Source organism: Dromaius novaehollandiae, chromosome 14 (genome assembly GCF_036370855.1).
Source record: "Dromaius novaehollandiae isolate bDroNov1 chromosome 14, bDroNov1.hap1, whole genome shotgun sequence".
NCBI lineage: Eukaryota > Metazoa > Chordata > Aves > Casuariiformes > Dromaiidae > Dromaius > Dromaius novaehollandiae.
The window spans coordinates 5,899,741-5,915,480 of NC_088111.1; the positions used below are offsets into that span (position 1 = coordinate 5,899,741).

The following is a 15,740-nucleotide window of genomic DNA, read 5'->3' on the forward strand; positions in this document are numbered from 1 at the left end:
CAGTGTTTAGCATGTGTTCCCAACCAGCTTGAAAAGTGTGTGTTGCTGAGTACCTGTGCTCTCCATGAGACGTGACTCTCAAATGTTTTTCATTATTTTAAGAAGGAAACCTAGCACATAGCCCATTTTTCGTTTTGAATGTCAACACAGGCGTAATCTATTGGTGCACTCACAATTTATGGAAATAGGTCACAATATTGGGAGATTAGGAAAAAGATCTCTCCATTGTCCTATGAAAATGTTTTGCAATAGTCAAATGTGGGATTCTGGCTGTTTTGTAGTATTTAATCTTACGTTTGCATGTTTTCCTTCTGTTCTGATGCTAATCGGGACTAAGTTTCTTTGACAGAACAAATATTTGCTGTAAGATTTCTATACTGTGACTTAATTTATCGCAATACAGTTGATGGAGTTTTGTACTTACATTTACCCTTTGCATAAAAAAAAAGATATTGTTGAATAAACTGTAATTAATCTTATGACAGTGCTTGAAGTTACCTGCTCCCACCCATCCATTCTGCTGTATTAGAGGTGGACCTGCAGCAAACCCAGCAGGCTGGCACGTGTCCGTGGGCCGGTTCAGTGTAAAGCCTGTCTTAGTCCCAGGGAAAGGAGGATGAGCTTTTTAAGCTGAGGATTTCAAGAGGCATGGTGCAATGAATCTTGCTGTTGCATTTTAAGGTGTCACCCAAGTTGTGTCCATCTGCTGGAAGCCTAAATTGTTTAAAGCAGGATGCTGTATCATGAACTGCAGTAGCTTAGGTGTGAACACATCTGAATTTACTGTACTGCAAGATGGTAACCTCCAATAGATGGGCTGGAAAGCAGTGGTGGGTAACTTTATAGTTTGCTAATGATAAGTCCTGAATGATGTGCTTTTCATACATTGCATGTAGATACTTCCTGAGTATTTACTTGCGCTTGTGACATTTGACATTGCAGTTATACCACGATTCCATCCCGTATTTAACAGGATGAGGTCTGAACTGGCTAGCTTGTTAGCTTCTAGGAAAAAAATTTAATATAGATTTATTTTGTAGAATCCAACAAGAATTGATTCTCTATTTCATGCTGTGGAATCCTTGCATTGCCGAGTAAGAAAAAGGCTAGTCTTTTCTGTAAAGGATCCATGAGACTTAATTTGGGTTGTTTAGGGAGGCTGTGATGGAGAAGGGAGCGTTCAGTGAAAGGGGAGCATCTTTCTAGCTCCCTCACCACAAATACTGCTCTTGGGCACAGCTTCCTTTTGTAACTGAGTGATTAAAACAGAACCAAGGAAATAATGGTGCTGTTGGAATTAAATTATCCATTTTCAAATGCAGATTTAAAGCCCTCTTGATGAACTTTCCCACCTGAATACAACAATGAAGAGCCTATTTCACAGTCCCTGATTATTAAATTGGTCTGTGAATGGTTCCAAATTGAACTGGAGCTTTGTACTGTCTTCTCATTCATCTGGTTCTTTAAAGTGCATACTTGTCTTCGAAGGGGAGAGGATTTTCAGGTAGGGCAACAGCTGCTTGAGGATTTTGGTGAATTCCTACATAAATTTCCTGAATAGTACAATTTGGGGACCTGGCAGTGTAGGATGTATGTAATTTAGGCTAAGAGTATCTTTTAAGACAGTGTTCCTTTTCTGATATATCTAGACGGTACCTGAGAAATAGTGCTATTTTATTTAAAAGCATTTTTATTTATAACAATAAACAATACCACTCTGAAATGCTTATAAACTTTTCAGTGGTGTTCTTGCCCTCAGAAAAACAAAGATCTTCTGTTTCAGAGCATGCTGGAGATGTTAGTTTGAATCTTTCTAGTTTGCTTGAAGGTTTTTGACTTGCGCACAATGCTTTTTTTCCCCCCGTGTCCTGCTCACTCTTTCAGTACTTAAACTTTGTGCATCTTTGCAGTCTTGGATAAACTCATAACACACTAATTGTGAGCTGTCAACAGTCAGATGAGTTATTTCATTTTGCCTCGCTGTTGCCCAGGTGCATTGCCAGAGTACTTGATCCGTGATGGGCTGCTTGATGAGTGCTTGGGAGAGCTGCCCGTTGGTGTCCAGCGCGTGTGTGTGGAGAACATCTCCAAGAATACATGGAGCAATGTCCTTCACCGTGTCACACTGCGCAGAGAGCTGAGAAGGGAGGCTGAACTATACTGGCTTAATTGAGAGTCCAGTCCACATTGCAGAATAAGTGCTAATTGCCTGGCCTCAGAAGACATTTCTCTTCCAATAGAGGTTGCTGGCAAGAGCAATGTGCAGGTGGTGGCTATAATTACTAGCTGAATATTATCTGTCTGTCAAAGCAAATCATATTAAACCTTCGTTTTACTTCTACTTTGTTAGAAAAGATAAAAAGATACAGTAGAACCTGAGATATTGCACTATTTGTTGAAAATGAAGCATCTTCGCAAAGGCAAATTGGTTTATTTTGAAATATATACGTAATTATTTACGTGCCTTGTGTATGTGAGATTCCAGTAATTGCTTTGTGCTGAACAAGGAGACTGTCACTGGGATGGTTTTTCTCTCTCAGTCTTTTTTTGAGGAAAGCTGATGATGAGACTGCAGTTACTCGGGTACCAGCGGAGCAGCCATATTGATGAAATGGCCCAAGCCCACTGTCCTGGTATTGTGTGGCTGCTTCTCCTCTCATGTGTTTCTGATTTGTTTGAGGCAGCGGTTATGATTTCACTGGCCTGTCTTGTCTTTCTTAGTGCCAGAATACTGGAGAAGGCCCGGCAGCAGCTACAGGAGGAAACAGTACGGGTTCAGAGCCAGCTGCTGGATGAGAAGAAGAAGCGTGAGCAGCACGAAGCCCTGGTCAGGCGGCTGCAGAAGCGCGTGCTGCTGCTCACCAAGGTGAGTTCCTCGATAGTGTCAGGGAAAACACGTGTCCTTACTCTTTCCCTTTTGATGCAGCCCTTACTAGTTTTTCTTTGTTCACCTTGGCAGCAGACGCCACAAAGTTGTTTTGTGGTCTTTGCATAGCAGTGCCGCAGCAGTGACATGACACTTGTCTTCAGAGCTGCTTTGGAAAAAACGTCCTAGGACATCGTAAGGCTTTGCTAGCATGCTCCCTATTTCGGCTCCTCCTGTGTTGGTGATATGCAACTTAGTCTCATGCTTGGCCTTTGTGCGAGGGCAGAGAATTGAATCTGGTTGCTAGAGTGTTTTGAGCTGCTGAGGGGAATTTATAAATGGCTCTGGCTGCCTCACCTCCTTTCCTGAAGAGAAGGGAGATGGCTGCACCTTGTCAACTCTTCCTGTGGAAAAACAATTTGCAGAGAGTGAGAGAATCGCCTTCCTCTAACACTGAAAGTCTGTCAGAGTGTAATGGTAGGCACTAGACCAGTAAATTGAAAATACGTTTTAGGATTCTCTCTATAAGACATTTCAAAGAATTCTGCGTTATCCTATATCAGATATGCTGCCATGATGAAATTCTATACAATAATTCAAAAAAAGTCTGTAGAGCATTGAAAAGTTTATATTAAATTCTGAGAGCATGCTTTTCCCAAAGGGAATAGTAATTCTCCCTAGTCAGAAGAATATGTACTTCAGCTTCCGAAAGTACTCCTCGCAAAACTTCACTCATCTGAGCCATCTGCCTGAGAGCTGCTCACATAAGTAAGTTTATGTATGTACACGTGCTCAGCCTCAAATAGTTAGGGTGAGAGAGGCAGGAGGAGGAAGACCTGGGAGTGTAAGCTGTAGCGCAGTGCAGCAAAGCTGGGTACATCTCAGTGTACAGGGAGGAAGAAGCTGGTATGGCTTTCCTAGGCACGTGACTTATTTGGCTTGAGTACCTGGCCAGAGTAACTCTTGCTGACATGATGGGAATGTCTGAGCAAGAGGGAAAGGAGTTGTTTTCTTGCTAGTGTTTTAAGCTTTAATTTTCAGCGCTGACTAAAGCATTTTCAGTGTGAGGGTATTTTTTCAGGTCTTCTGGCTGTGGATTTTGATGCCAAGAAAGGTCACTTAAGTGAGAAGGAGAAAGGAGTGCCATCACTTTTCTCAATGCACTGAGGCAGGCACTGCCTTCTGAGTGCGTGGCCCAAACCCTCTCTGTGGAAACAAAAAAGAAATTTAACCTCTTCAGTCTTACCCCAAGCAAGCAGCCAGCCCTAGTGTGGTACTGGCATGGCTGGATATGACGCAGCACCTGGTAAAAATCCTTCCTTGCATAACCTTCTCAGCTATCTAGCAGTGTCCTAGGCAGTTCAGCCCTGAAGGAAGCTTCTCAGAAAGTTTCTAAAATATTCCCTTTGTTAACTTACTTCCAGTCCTCAGCAGAAACATGTTTGTCATAGAACACAAAATGCCATTACTTTTCCTTAAGTACTAGACAAAAAGACTACAGTACTTTGTCATGTGGTGGATTGTACTCTAATTTATATAGAAAGATAAAGCCCTTGATTTGTTTACTCTCCTGTTCATCCCCCCCAGTAGAGGAATAGAGGAAAACTTTGAAATGTCCTTCATGAGACCGTAGCAAATAACCTTGTGTTTTGACATTGGAAATTTTCAGTGTGCTGTATAATTCCTCATCTGACTTGTTTTAAAGGAATAAAGACTTAGCTGTTCTCTGAAAAATTGTATTTTATCTAGGGAGTGCTAGGGGTCCTTTGTGAAGAAGTTCACGTATTATGGTACTTGGGTATTCTGTCCTTGGCACTGTTTCTCCCACTGGTTGCTCTTCTCATGTGAAATCAGAAGAAGGAATTTCAATTAATTAAAAAAGTATGATGATATGATTTAAAATGAGATTGAGCAAATATATTGCCTGTTAAAAATAATTATTTTACATTGAAAGCATATCACCTAGAATGGTATTTAATCATCTAATTAGTGGCATCAGTAGTATACTGTGCTTCTGTCTATGTCATTTGAGAATGGAAAAGATGAGCTCTCCCTATTGAATCTTTGTCTTGTTAAATAGCACTGTGAAAATCTAATTTGGGGGAGACTTCTATATGATTGAATCCCTATTGCTTCTGATAGTGATTGTTGTATTTGTCCATGTGACCCTCTTGTAGGGCAATGAATCTGTGCCCTTATGCTAAGCAAATCAGGATTGAAAGACATCAGACAAGTTTAACGGTGCAAGTTTAATGCAGTGACAACTACCCTTTCTTTGGGATCAAATTGTAACCTGCAAGTCACAAATCTTGAGTGTGCCTTAAAAAAAAGGGATAGGAAAGGATAAGCTGCTTTTCATTTAATGACACCATTTAAGTAATAAAAATGCACCTTCATGCTCTCCAAGAATGCCCCAGAGGTACCTGCTTTGCTGATCTGATTCCTCCTTAGCTGTCCGTTGTGGCTCTTGAATTCTTTCTCAAGTTTCAAGCAATTTTTTTTGGCTTTCACAGATTGTCTATCTCACTTGCTTAGTCTTGTTCATTCTCTACATGTCACAGCCTCTCAGTCTTACTTGGTTGCTCTTGTATTTCCATTTCAGTGCACTTAACTTCTCCCTCCATTGCTTGGTTCCTTGCCTCATTTGCTTCTTTTGAGCTTTCTTGACCTTACTTGGGCCTTTCCGGTTAGCTTAACAATTGGAATTAGCACAATTGTCAGTCTAGGATTCTTCTATGAATCACTGTAAATCTCTTCCCTGGCAGGCTTAAAGAACCACCGTTCTTCAGTCTTTGACATGCCGTGGTCACTACTAGTGCAGTGGTCCACCCCAATTAATTCCCTCCCTGACAATGGACTGGGATGGGAGCTGTATCCTGGCTATTGCTGTTGACATGCTGCTCTTTCGAACCTATTAGTTAATCACTTTCTGCTGTATGTGCTTGTAAATCAAAGCAGTACTTGTCATTTTTTGATATGCATGCTTTCAGTGAAATGTGAAGACTAGATGTGGACACCCTGGAGGTTTTCAGACACTGATGGCTATCTCCTGGATTGTTGCTGTAGTCACTTACGGTGATGAAAAAGAAATCAGTGTTTGAAGAGATGTATTCCTTTACTTTTGTGTTCCAGAACTCCACTCTGGGTTCTGCTGCCTGGTGTGGTGTCTCTTTGCTTTGGCTTTGCTCAGAACCTTAGGGAAATCTTTCATCTTTGCTCTGTTACCCAAGGTACTTCCAATACAGCACCTAGTGGGAGATACCTGAAATTCTGGGGAGTGACCTAGTCTCCATCTGCCATGTCCTTTTTCCTGTTTGATTTACTGCTATATTGGCTTTGAATGCTATGTTTACTTACATGGTTTTGTATTTGATTTTAGGGTTGTCCTTAAGCTTGTGAGCATTTCTCTTTTCTGAGAGCTTTACACAGAGCTCGTGGTCTTTGTTTATGAAGTAGGCTTATTAAAAGAAAAGTCAGTTGTACTATTGAGTGACTAAAATCGGAATCTTTTCTGTTATTTCTTATGGCATGTAGGTGTTGCAAAATGAATAGCCCTTTCCGAAAAACCTTTTCTGAATGCAAGTAGCTGATGGAGTCAGTATTTAATGGAAACAAAGCTCTGGTCTATTTGTTTCCAGAGGGCAGCTTTGCAGGGGCTGCAAATGGACAGTCTGCAGCAGAACTGAGGCTGGAGAAAAGCAGTAAAGGCACACTTTGGGGGTCCCAAAGCCTTCTGCTGTGGTGGGTCAAAAGCTGGTTTGCACAGGTCTTCCTACCATGATCACCCTCTCCTCTCCTCTCGGTATTTTACCCATTAGTGAAACAGCCCTTAGCTCTATTGTTTGCTTGGAGATTATCAACCTCTTCACTTGCATTCATGCAGTTAGTGATTCCTTAGGGCTGTTATTTCTTCTGTGCACAAAGCTGGGTGGTCATAACTGCATGAAGCTGCAGAGTGAGTAACAGCAACCCAGAGTGTGTGCTGCGGGTTTGCCCAGAGCACAAGTGCCCTGCTTGTTCGCAGCTGGTGTGTGATCCTTCAGGGGGGCTCTTGCGTTTTTGCATACACCAGAACTCCAAATGTGAAGCGCAGTTGCAGTTACTTCTTGTAACTTATTCTAAACGATCGCAATTTGCTTCTCAAATTGTAGACTTTGTGAATGTAGACTGTCCTAATTGCATCCCTTGCTCTCATAGAAGGCATAACACAACAAACGAATTAATCTGATTGTACTGAATTTTGTTGTTTTGCTTTGTTTATTTCCTATCTGTACATTTGTCTGCTTTTGGGTACTCTGCTACCAAGAGAAAAGGCTGTAAAAATTCATTTTCTTTCTTCAGTATTCAACCAGATCATGTGATCTGATAGTAAATCTGTTTCTATTGAGACATAATTCAGGCCATCACCATAAAAGTTAGGGATTAAATAAGTATTGATTAACCAACTCCAGCTGACTGTTCCTACCACATGTTCCTGGAGATAGCCTCATAAGAGTCAGTGTGAACTATATAAGTGACTTCCAGAGCCTGCAACAGCAGAGATGCATCCGCATCGGCACTAGGTAATTAAACTGTTCATTAAGCATGGCAGATGCAGAGTTCAGGACTTGATTTGCCATCTGCTTTGTTTTGTGATCAGTAAAGATTTAAAATATTGCTGTCGCTTTCTCTGTCATGTTGGGCCCTGCGTGATGTTTTTCTGTATGAGGCTGAGATGTTCCATAGAGGTAGATGATTTTAAAGTACGGGGAAGGATCTTAATATTCTGGGAGGTCAGGGGAAGGAGGTGATTTAACCTTTTTTCTGGGATGTGTACAGATTGATCCTTAAATACTGCACTCAATATGGCATTCAATGGCTGTATATAAAACATATAAAACCACCCAGTCTGGCAACAGATGCCTTGCTATAGACCTTCTTTCAGGTCTCCCACTCCGTGTTCGGCATCCAGGTAGGACAGACTGGCTTTGGGGCAGGACTGAGCTGCTCCTCTGTCTTCTGGGTAGTATCAAATGCTCTTTCCTGCCTATTAAGAAATGATGCCTCCTCCTTTCAATTCACTTCGTGACTCCTTGTGTATCATTTAAGCAGTGTCATTTCTTATGCATCGCCAGCTGTGCTGCTGCTTTACGTGTGCTTGTTATGTGCTGTCAGCCCGAGCCTTGCCATTTTCTTCCCTCTGCTCCCTGCATCTCCCCTTTGTAGGTTTGTACAAACCTGTGCAAGCTGTCTGCCGTTTTATGCCTGCATAAAAATGCATTTTAAAACACTTCCACTGCTCCTTCTTCTGTGACTCAGCGAGGCAAGTTTTGCGGGGTGAGGTAATACCTATTAGATCATCTTGTGTACTTTAAAAAGAGAGGGGCACTTTCCAACAGAGAAGCCCTTCTCTGTGCCTGAAAGAGCCTCAGCAACCTTCTCGGTTGAGACCAGTTCCCTTTAATTTTAACCTGGTTATGTTAATCAGTTAAATAATTTGAGAGAAAAGCTGGTTGGTAGTTATGGGCAGAGGGGGATGATGGCAAGGGAAGAGATAAGATCATTAACCGCTGGGGGACAGAACGAAAGAGGCGATTACTGCCTGTGCCATACCAGGGCTGGTGGATGGGGGTAGCACGTGCGGAAAATGCAGATGCACAGGAAAGCTTGTGTCTCTGCTGAATCATAATTTTTAGTATCCAGTAGCATCATGAATTTTAATTCCCATACTCCTGTTCTGAAGGTGTTTTGTAGTGTTGTGTACGGTGGGTTTTTTTTTTTTTAAGGTTTGTGTTAGTTTTTTTTTTCTGCCTTGGTCTGTTCAGTGTATGTTGATCTCAGATAGCCTTGTGTCTGTGTGAGGTGAGACAGGGGGGTTTGAGGAAAGAGAGTTCTCAGAAGACATCTTTTAACAGAATCAGAGTTGTCTGTTTTCCTTGCTGAGATAGTCTGTGGTTTGGGATTATTTTAGTCCCACCTCTGTCTGGTTTAATTTTGATGTGGCCATGGGGCCTTGCAGACTGTACCAAAAAGGAGGCAGACGGGTTGTGATTGTTTATGCAGAGTAGAAAATTCGTTGAACAGAAAATCCTGCTCTTTGTTTTGAAAACCCTCCCTGGTCTTTATCCAGATGTTCACAGGCAGGGAGCACCTTAGGGACTCGGGCTCTGTGGCAAGCGACTTGTACAAGCTGCGGACCCCTTCTGTGTTTGAAGCAGCAATGTCAAGCCTGGAGACAGACCTTAGCCTCTGTCCCATTGGGCTGTAAGTAAGGATTCCAGCCCATGCAAGAGGATTTGCCAGCAAAGGTGGCAAAAAGCTACTAAGCCAAGAGTTACTAGTAGAGCAAGGGAGCTGCTGAGAGTAGAACCCACATTTCTGTCTTGCAGGTACTTTTTGGGTCATGTTTTGCTCTTAATTCACTTAACCAGCTTTTGGAGCTCTGGCAGCTGGCTCCCAAATGCATCAGGGTTGGAGGTGATGTGCTCTGCTGCTCTCTACCAGCAGTGGGTTTTCTACAAGAGGTTCTTCGAGTATTCACTCTAACATCTGTCTTCCTCTCTATTTTTTGGGTTTTTTTAAATGTCTGACCCTACTCTACTTTGCCTTTCTTAATTATCTTGTTGCCTGCATTGTACAGACCTTTAAACTGTGATAGCCCCTTCCATATGTAACAGCTCTCTAGGATCTATTCACTTGCTTCCAAATGGCTCTCTAGATCTCAAAGTTTGAGAGGAATTTTTCTGCCTTTTGGAGAAAAACCTCTGCCCGCTAATTTGGCTGATTCTGCATTTTTATTTACTTGTAAGTGAATGATCTGGTTCTAGAGAAATCTAGTTTTTGTGGAAGTTGCTACAGAAAATATGAATCAAGAGATCTGTCTTATCAGCTTGGCCATAGTCTTGATTGAGTTGCACAAGTCACTCTGGTCTGCAGCTGTGGAAACAAAACGAGGTTGGTTACTTCACCCTACTTATCTCACAAACTAGTCAACGTTTCATGAAACAGTTTCATCTGCAGGGCCCCTGCTGTCCTGTCTGTAATTTGCAGATCGGAATTCCACAATACCCTAATTGCAATTTTAGTAGAGTCTTACTCAGTGACAGACTAACTCTGTGCTGATTTGTACTCGATGCTTCGTTATATTCATTGCAAGATCGTACTTGCATGCTTGACATTTAAATGTACTGTGTTTGGAATGTGTTATTTATTTTGAAACCTTTATTAAGCGACTGCCGTCTAGGGGCTTAATTGTTACTGATAGCTAAGAGTATAATTACCCCAGTAAAATATCATGACTATATTAAGCAAATGGAAATTGTCTTCCAGAATGGAGTGAACACAAAGTGAAATAGGCTGTTCCGTGAAATAGGCTGTTCCATGAAATCTGCTATCTGTATTACCAATCATTTGGTAATACAATTGCAGAAACTCTGTACGGAAAGTGAATAAGAAGAGCTGAAATTGCTGTGTTTGGAGAAGAGCTTGTCTGCAGCAGTTTTGAAGCAGTATAGGAGAAAGGAGGAAGCATCTTTAAAACAGAAAATATTGCCATTTCTCAAGCGAGATTTACAGATTTCTGAAAGACAGGAGAAATTACCGCTTTGTGATGTGGCCTCCCAGACAAGTGCATGCTTTTCTTTTTCTTAATTTTCTTTTTTTAGCATTAGCTCCTGACTTTGCTTGATTTCTGTCATGTTTACCATTCACTTTTTCACTTGGTGAAGAAAGCATAGCAGAGTTGTTAAGTTCTCAAATTCTTATTCTGCTCCAAAATGCCTTTCTGAAGCCTGAGAGGTCCCCTTAGTTTCTGTCTTCTGTGTCCGCACTGGGGTCTGTGTTGAAGGAATCTCCAGCCCCAAAATGATGATGAGCTTGTTTACCGACTGTGAGCGCTACAGGTGATGGAAACGTAGTCTGCCCCTCGCCTTGTTGTTTTCCATTGGATCCTCTCTAATATTTTAATCTAATGTTTGATCTAATGTTTGTTCTTGATCTGCTGTTCCCCTAGTTCTTCAGCGCTAGCGGATTAATTTTCCCTTTCACTGACTTTGGATAGTCTACCTCTTAGGTATCTCTCTCTCTCTCTCTCTCTCTCTCTCTCTCTCTCTCTCTCTCTCTCTCTCTCTCTCTCTCTCTCTCTCTCTCTCTCTCTCTATATATATATATATATATATATATATATATATATATATGTACCCATAGGGTTTTTGCCACGGAGAGGCATGGAGATGGTTTGTTAGAGCAAAGTGCAGTCACCCAAGGGCTTTTGACCTGGCAGGAGGGAGCATTAGCTTCCCGCAGACAGCCTGGGGATGGCAGATGAAGTGACACAGAGGTTTCACTTCCCTTTCCCTTTTAGGAGCATGAATGAAAGAACTCATAAAAAAAATTATTTTAGCAGTTGCTTTGGAGTCAGTTCCCTGCAATTCTTTCTCTTGCCTTTTTATGTTTCTGCTAAACCTCGTAGTTATAAAAGTCCAGAATTCATTGCTATCTTTGTATCAGATGCTTTTGTGGTGGAGGCAGAAGGGTGGCCTTTGTACTTTTATTGGTGTTATATCTGATGTAATTTCTATTTAGGCAAGGTGTTTAGATTTTTTTTTATTTTATCACAATTCAGAATATGCAGCAAAATTAAAAGTTGCGTGTTATTTTATGAGATTTTTGTATGGCTATAGAAATACATTTTTTTTCTAGGATAGTGAACGGATTTTGCTTTCTTCTACCAGCACTAAATATTAATGTTCAATGCTAAGAGGTTAGATTATGAGAATTAGAAATGTACCCATAAAAGAACTTATTTGACCTTAAGTTCTCATATTTCCGTGGGAGAAAGGGCTGTGCGACTTCTAAAGGTAACATATTCAATAAAAGGAAATTAGGTTAATCCAGTGTTATGGCTGAGAATTTAAACTCACCCAGGTCAGGTAGTTCAAAGTTATAGTTCCCTTGGTGCGTTGCTGTAACATTTATACCTTAGCTCCTCAGCCCTGGATTATGAAAGATGGTTGAACAGATGTTGAGAAGAAAGCGGGAAGATGGATGGGTGGAGTGAAAGAGTTATTGTTAAGGGAAGTAGGGCAGAACAAACCTTACTTATGTCTAGCGAGCAAGGGAAAGGCTGACAGCAAGAGGTGGCTCAGTGAGGTAGCTAGGCATGGGCTTGGGTGGCATCTAAGGATAGGGGTAGGGACCTATGATTTCTGAACAGCGGGCTCTAAAGTATTAGCTAGGATAAGCTGCACAAAAAAGGGATTTTTGCATTTCTTTGTTCCTAAAATACTTGTGGTTTGAAGGCATTAATATCTCTGCCTCTTAGACTGGTGGCATTGCCATGAGAACTGCAGCTTTGAATCCCTGACTTCTCTGTGTTTTAATTCTCAGCCATAAAACTGGATTAACTGGGTTTGCTTCAAGTTGAATTGCTGTGGATTTTTTTAAAGGATGGGAGAGGGAGATAATTAAGTAATTGCACAGTAGCTTATTTCAACACGTGATGTGAGCCTCTGGTAAGAACAGCTGCACTCCTCAGACACCAGCCAGTCGGAGCATCCTTTCGAATGAAGACCCACAATCTCTGTGAAACCAAAGGGCTGTCTTGTGAATCAAGGAATTTTGAATTGCTCCTGGCACAGTATCGTTCAGTACTAACTGTTTCGTTGAATGCATGTTCACAACAGCTCAGGTCAAACATTGCTTAAATTGATGAATATATTAGAAGTCAAATGAATTTTTCAGAGCGTTGTGGAAATGGTCTTTGACCCATGATTTGTTGCATTGAAGAGAAATGAACTGTTCCCTATTTCATGAGCACATTTATTTAGGTAGTATTTCAAATAACATTATTTAATGAGCTTTGACTTACCTGGCTGCATATATGGATTTGGATGGAGGTAGGTGGGGTCCAGTGCAGCAAAGTGCCTGGAGCCCCATGGGCTCAACCTCCATGGGATGAGGCCAAAATCTCATTCCTCTTCTAGAGGGGAGATCCTTGTACTCCTCCGTCCCCCTGAGCAGCAGGGGCTCCCTTTCGCTCTGCAAAGTAGTTGGAGCAGTCCCTGCTCTCTACTCCTCCTTCTGTGCCTCGCGCTGGAGACATGCCGCCTCCTGGGAGGCCCAGGGCCTAATCCAGCCGCTGGGTGTTGCTGCTTTCCCGGTTGGGAGGGCTGCTGGGAAAAACTAATGCTGTGTATTAAACACGTGATTAAATTAAAGAAAAACATGGATATGAAGTAACACTTCTTTCAGTGTGTGCTCTATGCTGCGTGCCTTTGCAGAGCACGTGCAGAATGAATTAGCGATCCAAAAATATGCAGCTCTCAAAATTGATCCTGTATCTGAATGTGTCCTAATTAGACCCCACCCCCAGTGAGATGCTCCTAGTTTTGGAGACACTAACCTAACATAAACCGCAGAAGTTTTCCGTTTCGCTTATGTAACAGTTATTCTACTATGTAAATTGTGTTTTTAGTTTTACAGATAGGATAACACTTGTTGGCTTTAAAAATTAATTTTCAGTTGATAACATATTGCCTTTGGAGACCAACTTTCTGGGTTGACATTTCTATTATATTAATTACAAAAAAGCAAAGCTGTGCTTTTCTCTTATTGAGAAATACCATTTGCAAAGTTATTGGAAAGCTGACCTTGTCAGAAGTATTGCATTATCCCTCTGTGAGGGCCGCCACAACTGAGCAGCAAGAAAAAAATACAGAAAGAAGAAAGCAATTTCAGGAAATATAATGAAATCAAAACAAAGTGCCTTTTATCCCCCTCCAGTGTGAAGATGTTTATTAAGATAGCATTTGTGGGAAGTTGGTGATGGGGAAAAAATGCTTGTGAACCTCTCTAGGTGGTATTTTAAAAATGAAAACTTCTGTATGAGAGAGGATTTTTGACCTTTTGCATAAAGTGAATGTGAACGAGTGGCAATACTTCCTCTGGGGACATCTCTCCTGCTCCCTGTTTTAACCCACTGTAGCCTTGACCCATCATCCTTCTCCCCTTTAACCCGTTCTGCACGTAAACTCTGAGAGTGCTCGGCCAAGGCTGGTCACAGCCCCTTGTGAAAGGCTACGTGGTGCCATTTGCTGGAGCACCTTGCTTGGAGGGTCCCTCTGCAGCAGTTTCTTTCCTACCTCCAGTTCATTCTGAAATCCTTTAAGTCAAGTCCATTCTCCAGTCCTTTATGCAAATCTTAACTCTTGGTATTTTGCTAGAAGCAAATAATAAACAAGTCATCTGTTTTTTTTTCCTTTCACTCTCAATTTAGTGCCACTAAGCTTTTAATTTTCTCTGAGCCCTTACTTGTCCTCTTTAAAACCCGCACTGGGGGAGCAGTGGCAAATCCCACTGCAGCAGTTGCGACTTAGTTTGCTTTGCCTCGGTGTCCCATCTGTGCAGCTTTGCCAAGAAGCTCTCCCGACTGCCTCCTGCGAGTGAACTGCCAGCTTTCCTACTCCTCTGAATAATTCTCTCTACTCCCGAGCAGAAATGTACTGCTTAATTTAATGGCCATCTCCTCTTCGAATGCGAGAGCTATGACAAGAGACAGTGAATGTCTGATTTTGCTCGTCTCTCCACTTTCTCCCTATGGTATAGCTGTCACCAAGGTACAGTTCACAGATGTATCAGTGATTTGTTCACAATGGAGAATGTTCATCACACTTTAGAGGATTTAAATGAAATCTTTTTTACCAAATAAATCATTAAAAAAAAAAAGCATTATTTAGCTCCCCTGCCCCCCATTTTATGCTAGCTGACATGTTTCTTATGTGGTATCTATGCACATGAATTTATTGTGTGTGCTGTTAACCTGAGGCTATGTTTGTAGCCCTTTGCATTCCAGCATTAGCTTTTTGCTTGCATAAAAGAGAATTAAAGAGAAGACTGCTGGAGCTATCGAAAGTACCCTGAAAGGGATGCTGAACAGTTGTAAATAATAGCCAGGCTTATAGTTTAGCTCTCTAGAGGCACATGTAACCTGAAGGACTTGAAACGTACGCTCTAAATCCGATTGCTGTCCCTTAGGTAACACGAGCAAGCCAGAAATTCAGACAAAGGAATAAAATGTGTGCGCCTTCCCTGCCTCGCTTTCCTCCCGGCCCTGGGCATGGCTTAGTGCGTGCTGAGGTTCTCAAGGTCCTTCTCCTGCAGCTGCTGGCACATCCTCTGCATCTGAGTCTCTCTCTTTTGAAGTTAGCTTCTTAACGTTAAGAAGAGCTTGGTTCCTCAGAGGAACCAGGTAAAGTTGACTTCTCTGAATCTCTTCTGCCAAACAAATCCTGGCCTTCTGAGGAAGTCTTTTTAAATTTCATATAGGATGTGTTTTGGGTTTTCTTTGTCAGCGTTTATGTCCTCACCACTTCATTCTCTGCAGAGGTAGTTTGGCTTTTCCACCTAGTTGGTTTTCCTTAAAGGAGGTGGTGGAGCCAGACTGTGGACTTGTCCGCCCTTATCAGCCAGCAGGGTCAGAGGTGATACCAAAACGCACCGCTGGAGGAACTGGTTTCCTAACCGCACCTGAAAGGTTGAAGTATTTCCAGTGGAATTAACAGTAACAGAGGACTAATGACTTACTGTTGACCTCAGCCAGGTAGGTATGAGGTCATACTTTGTCGTTACTTTATGGAGAACTGACTGTATGTTGAATGTTCCTTAGTCAAGTAATTGTATGATACTGCACAGAATTTGCAAGCTACTCTGGTATGGTAGTTCCCAAGGGTCATAGCTGTGCTTCTGTGTGAATAAATAAATATCCAAAGATCTGCATCACAAGATTTGGTTTGTAATTAGCTTGTAATGTGGTAAAAGAAAAGCTAATCAAATTAAATGTAAATTAGCGAGTTCACATTTTTCATACAAGTACAACTTAAGAGAAATGGTATCTTCT

The 15,740-nt window shown here is 41.7% G+C and overlaps 1 protein-coding gene across 2 annotated transcripts in view; it reads left to right on the forward strand.

Moving 5' to 3' along the window:
- The window catches only part of MAD1L1 (mitotic arrest deficient 1 like 1), a 371,406-nt gene that overhangs the window by 110,823 nt on the left and 244,843 nt on the right, over positions 1-15,740 (forward strand). For both annotated transcript variants that reach the window (XM_064520181.1, XM_064520179.1), the window contains exon 11: positions 2,722-2,866. In XM_064520181.1, the coding sequence (XP_064376251.1) occupies positions 2,722-2,866 (145 nt within the window). The remainder of the gene's footprint in view (positions 1-2,721; positions 2,867-15,740) is intronic.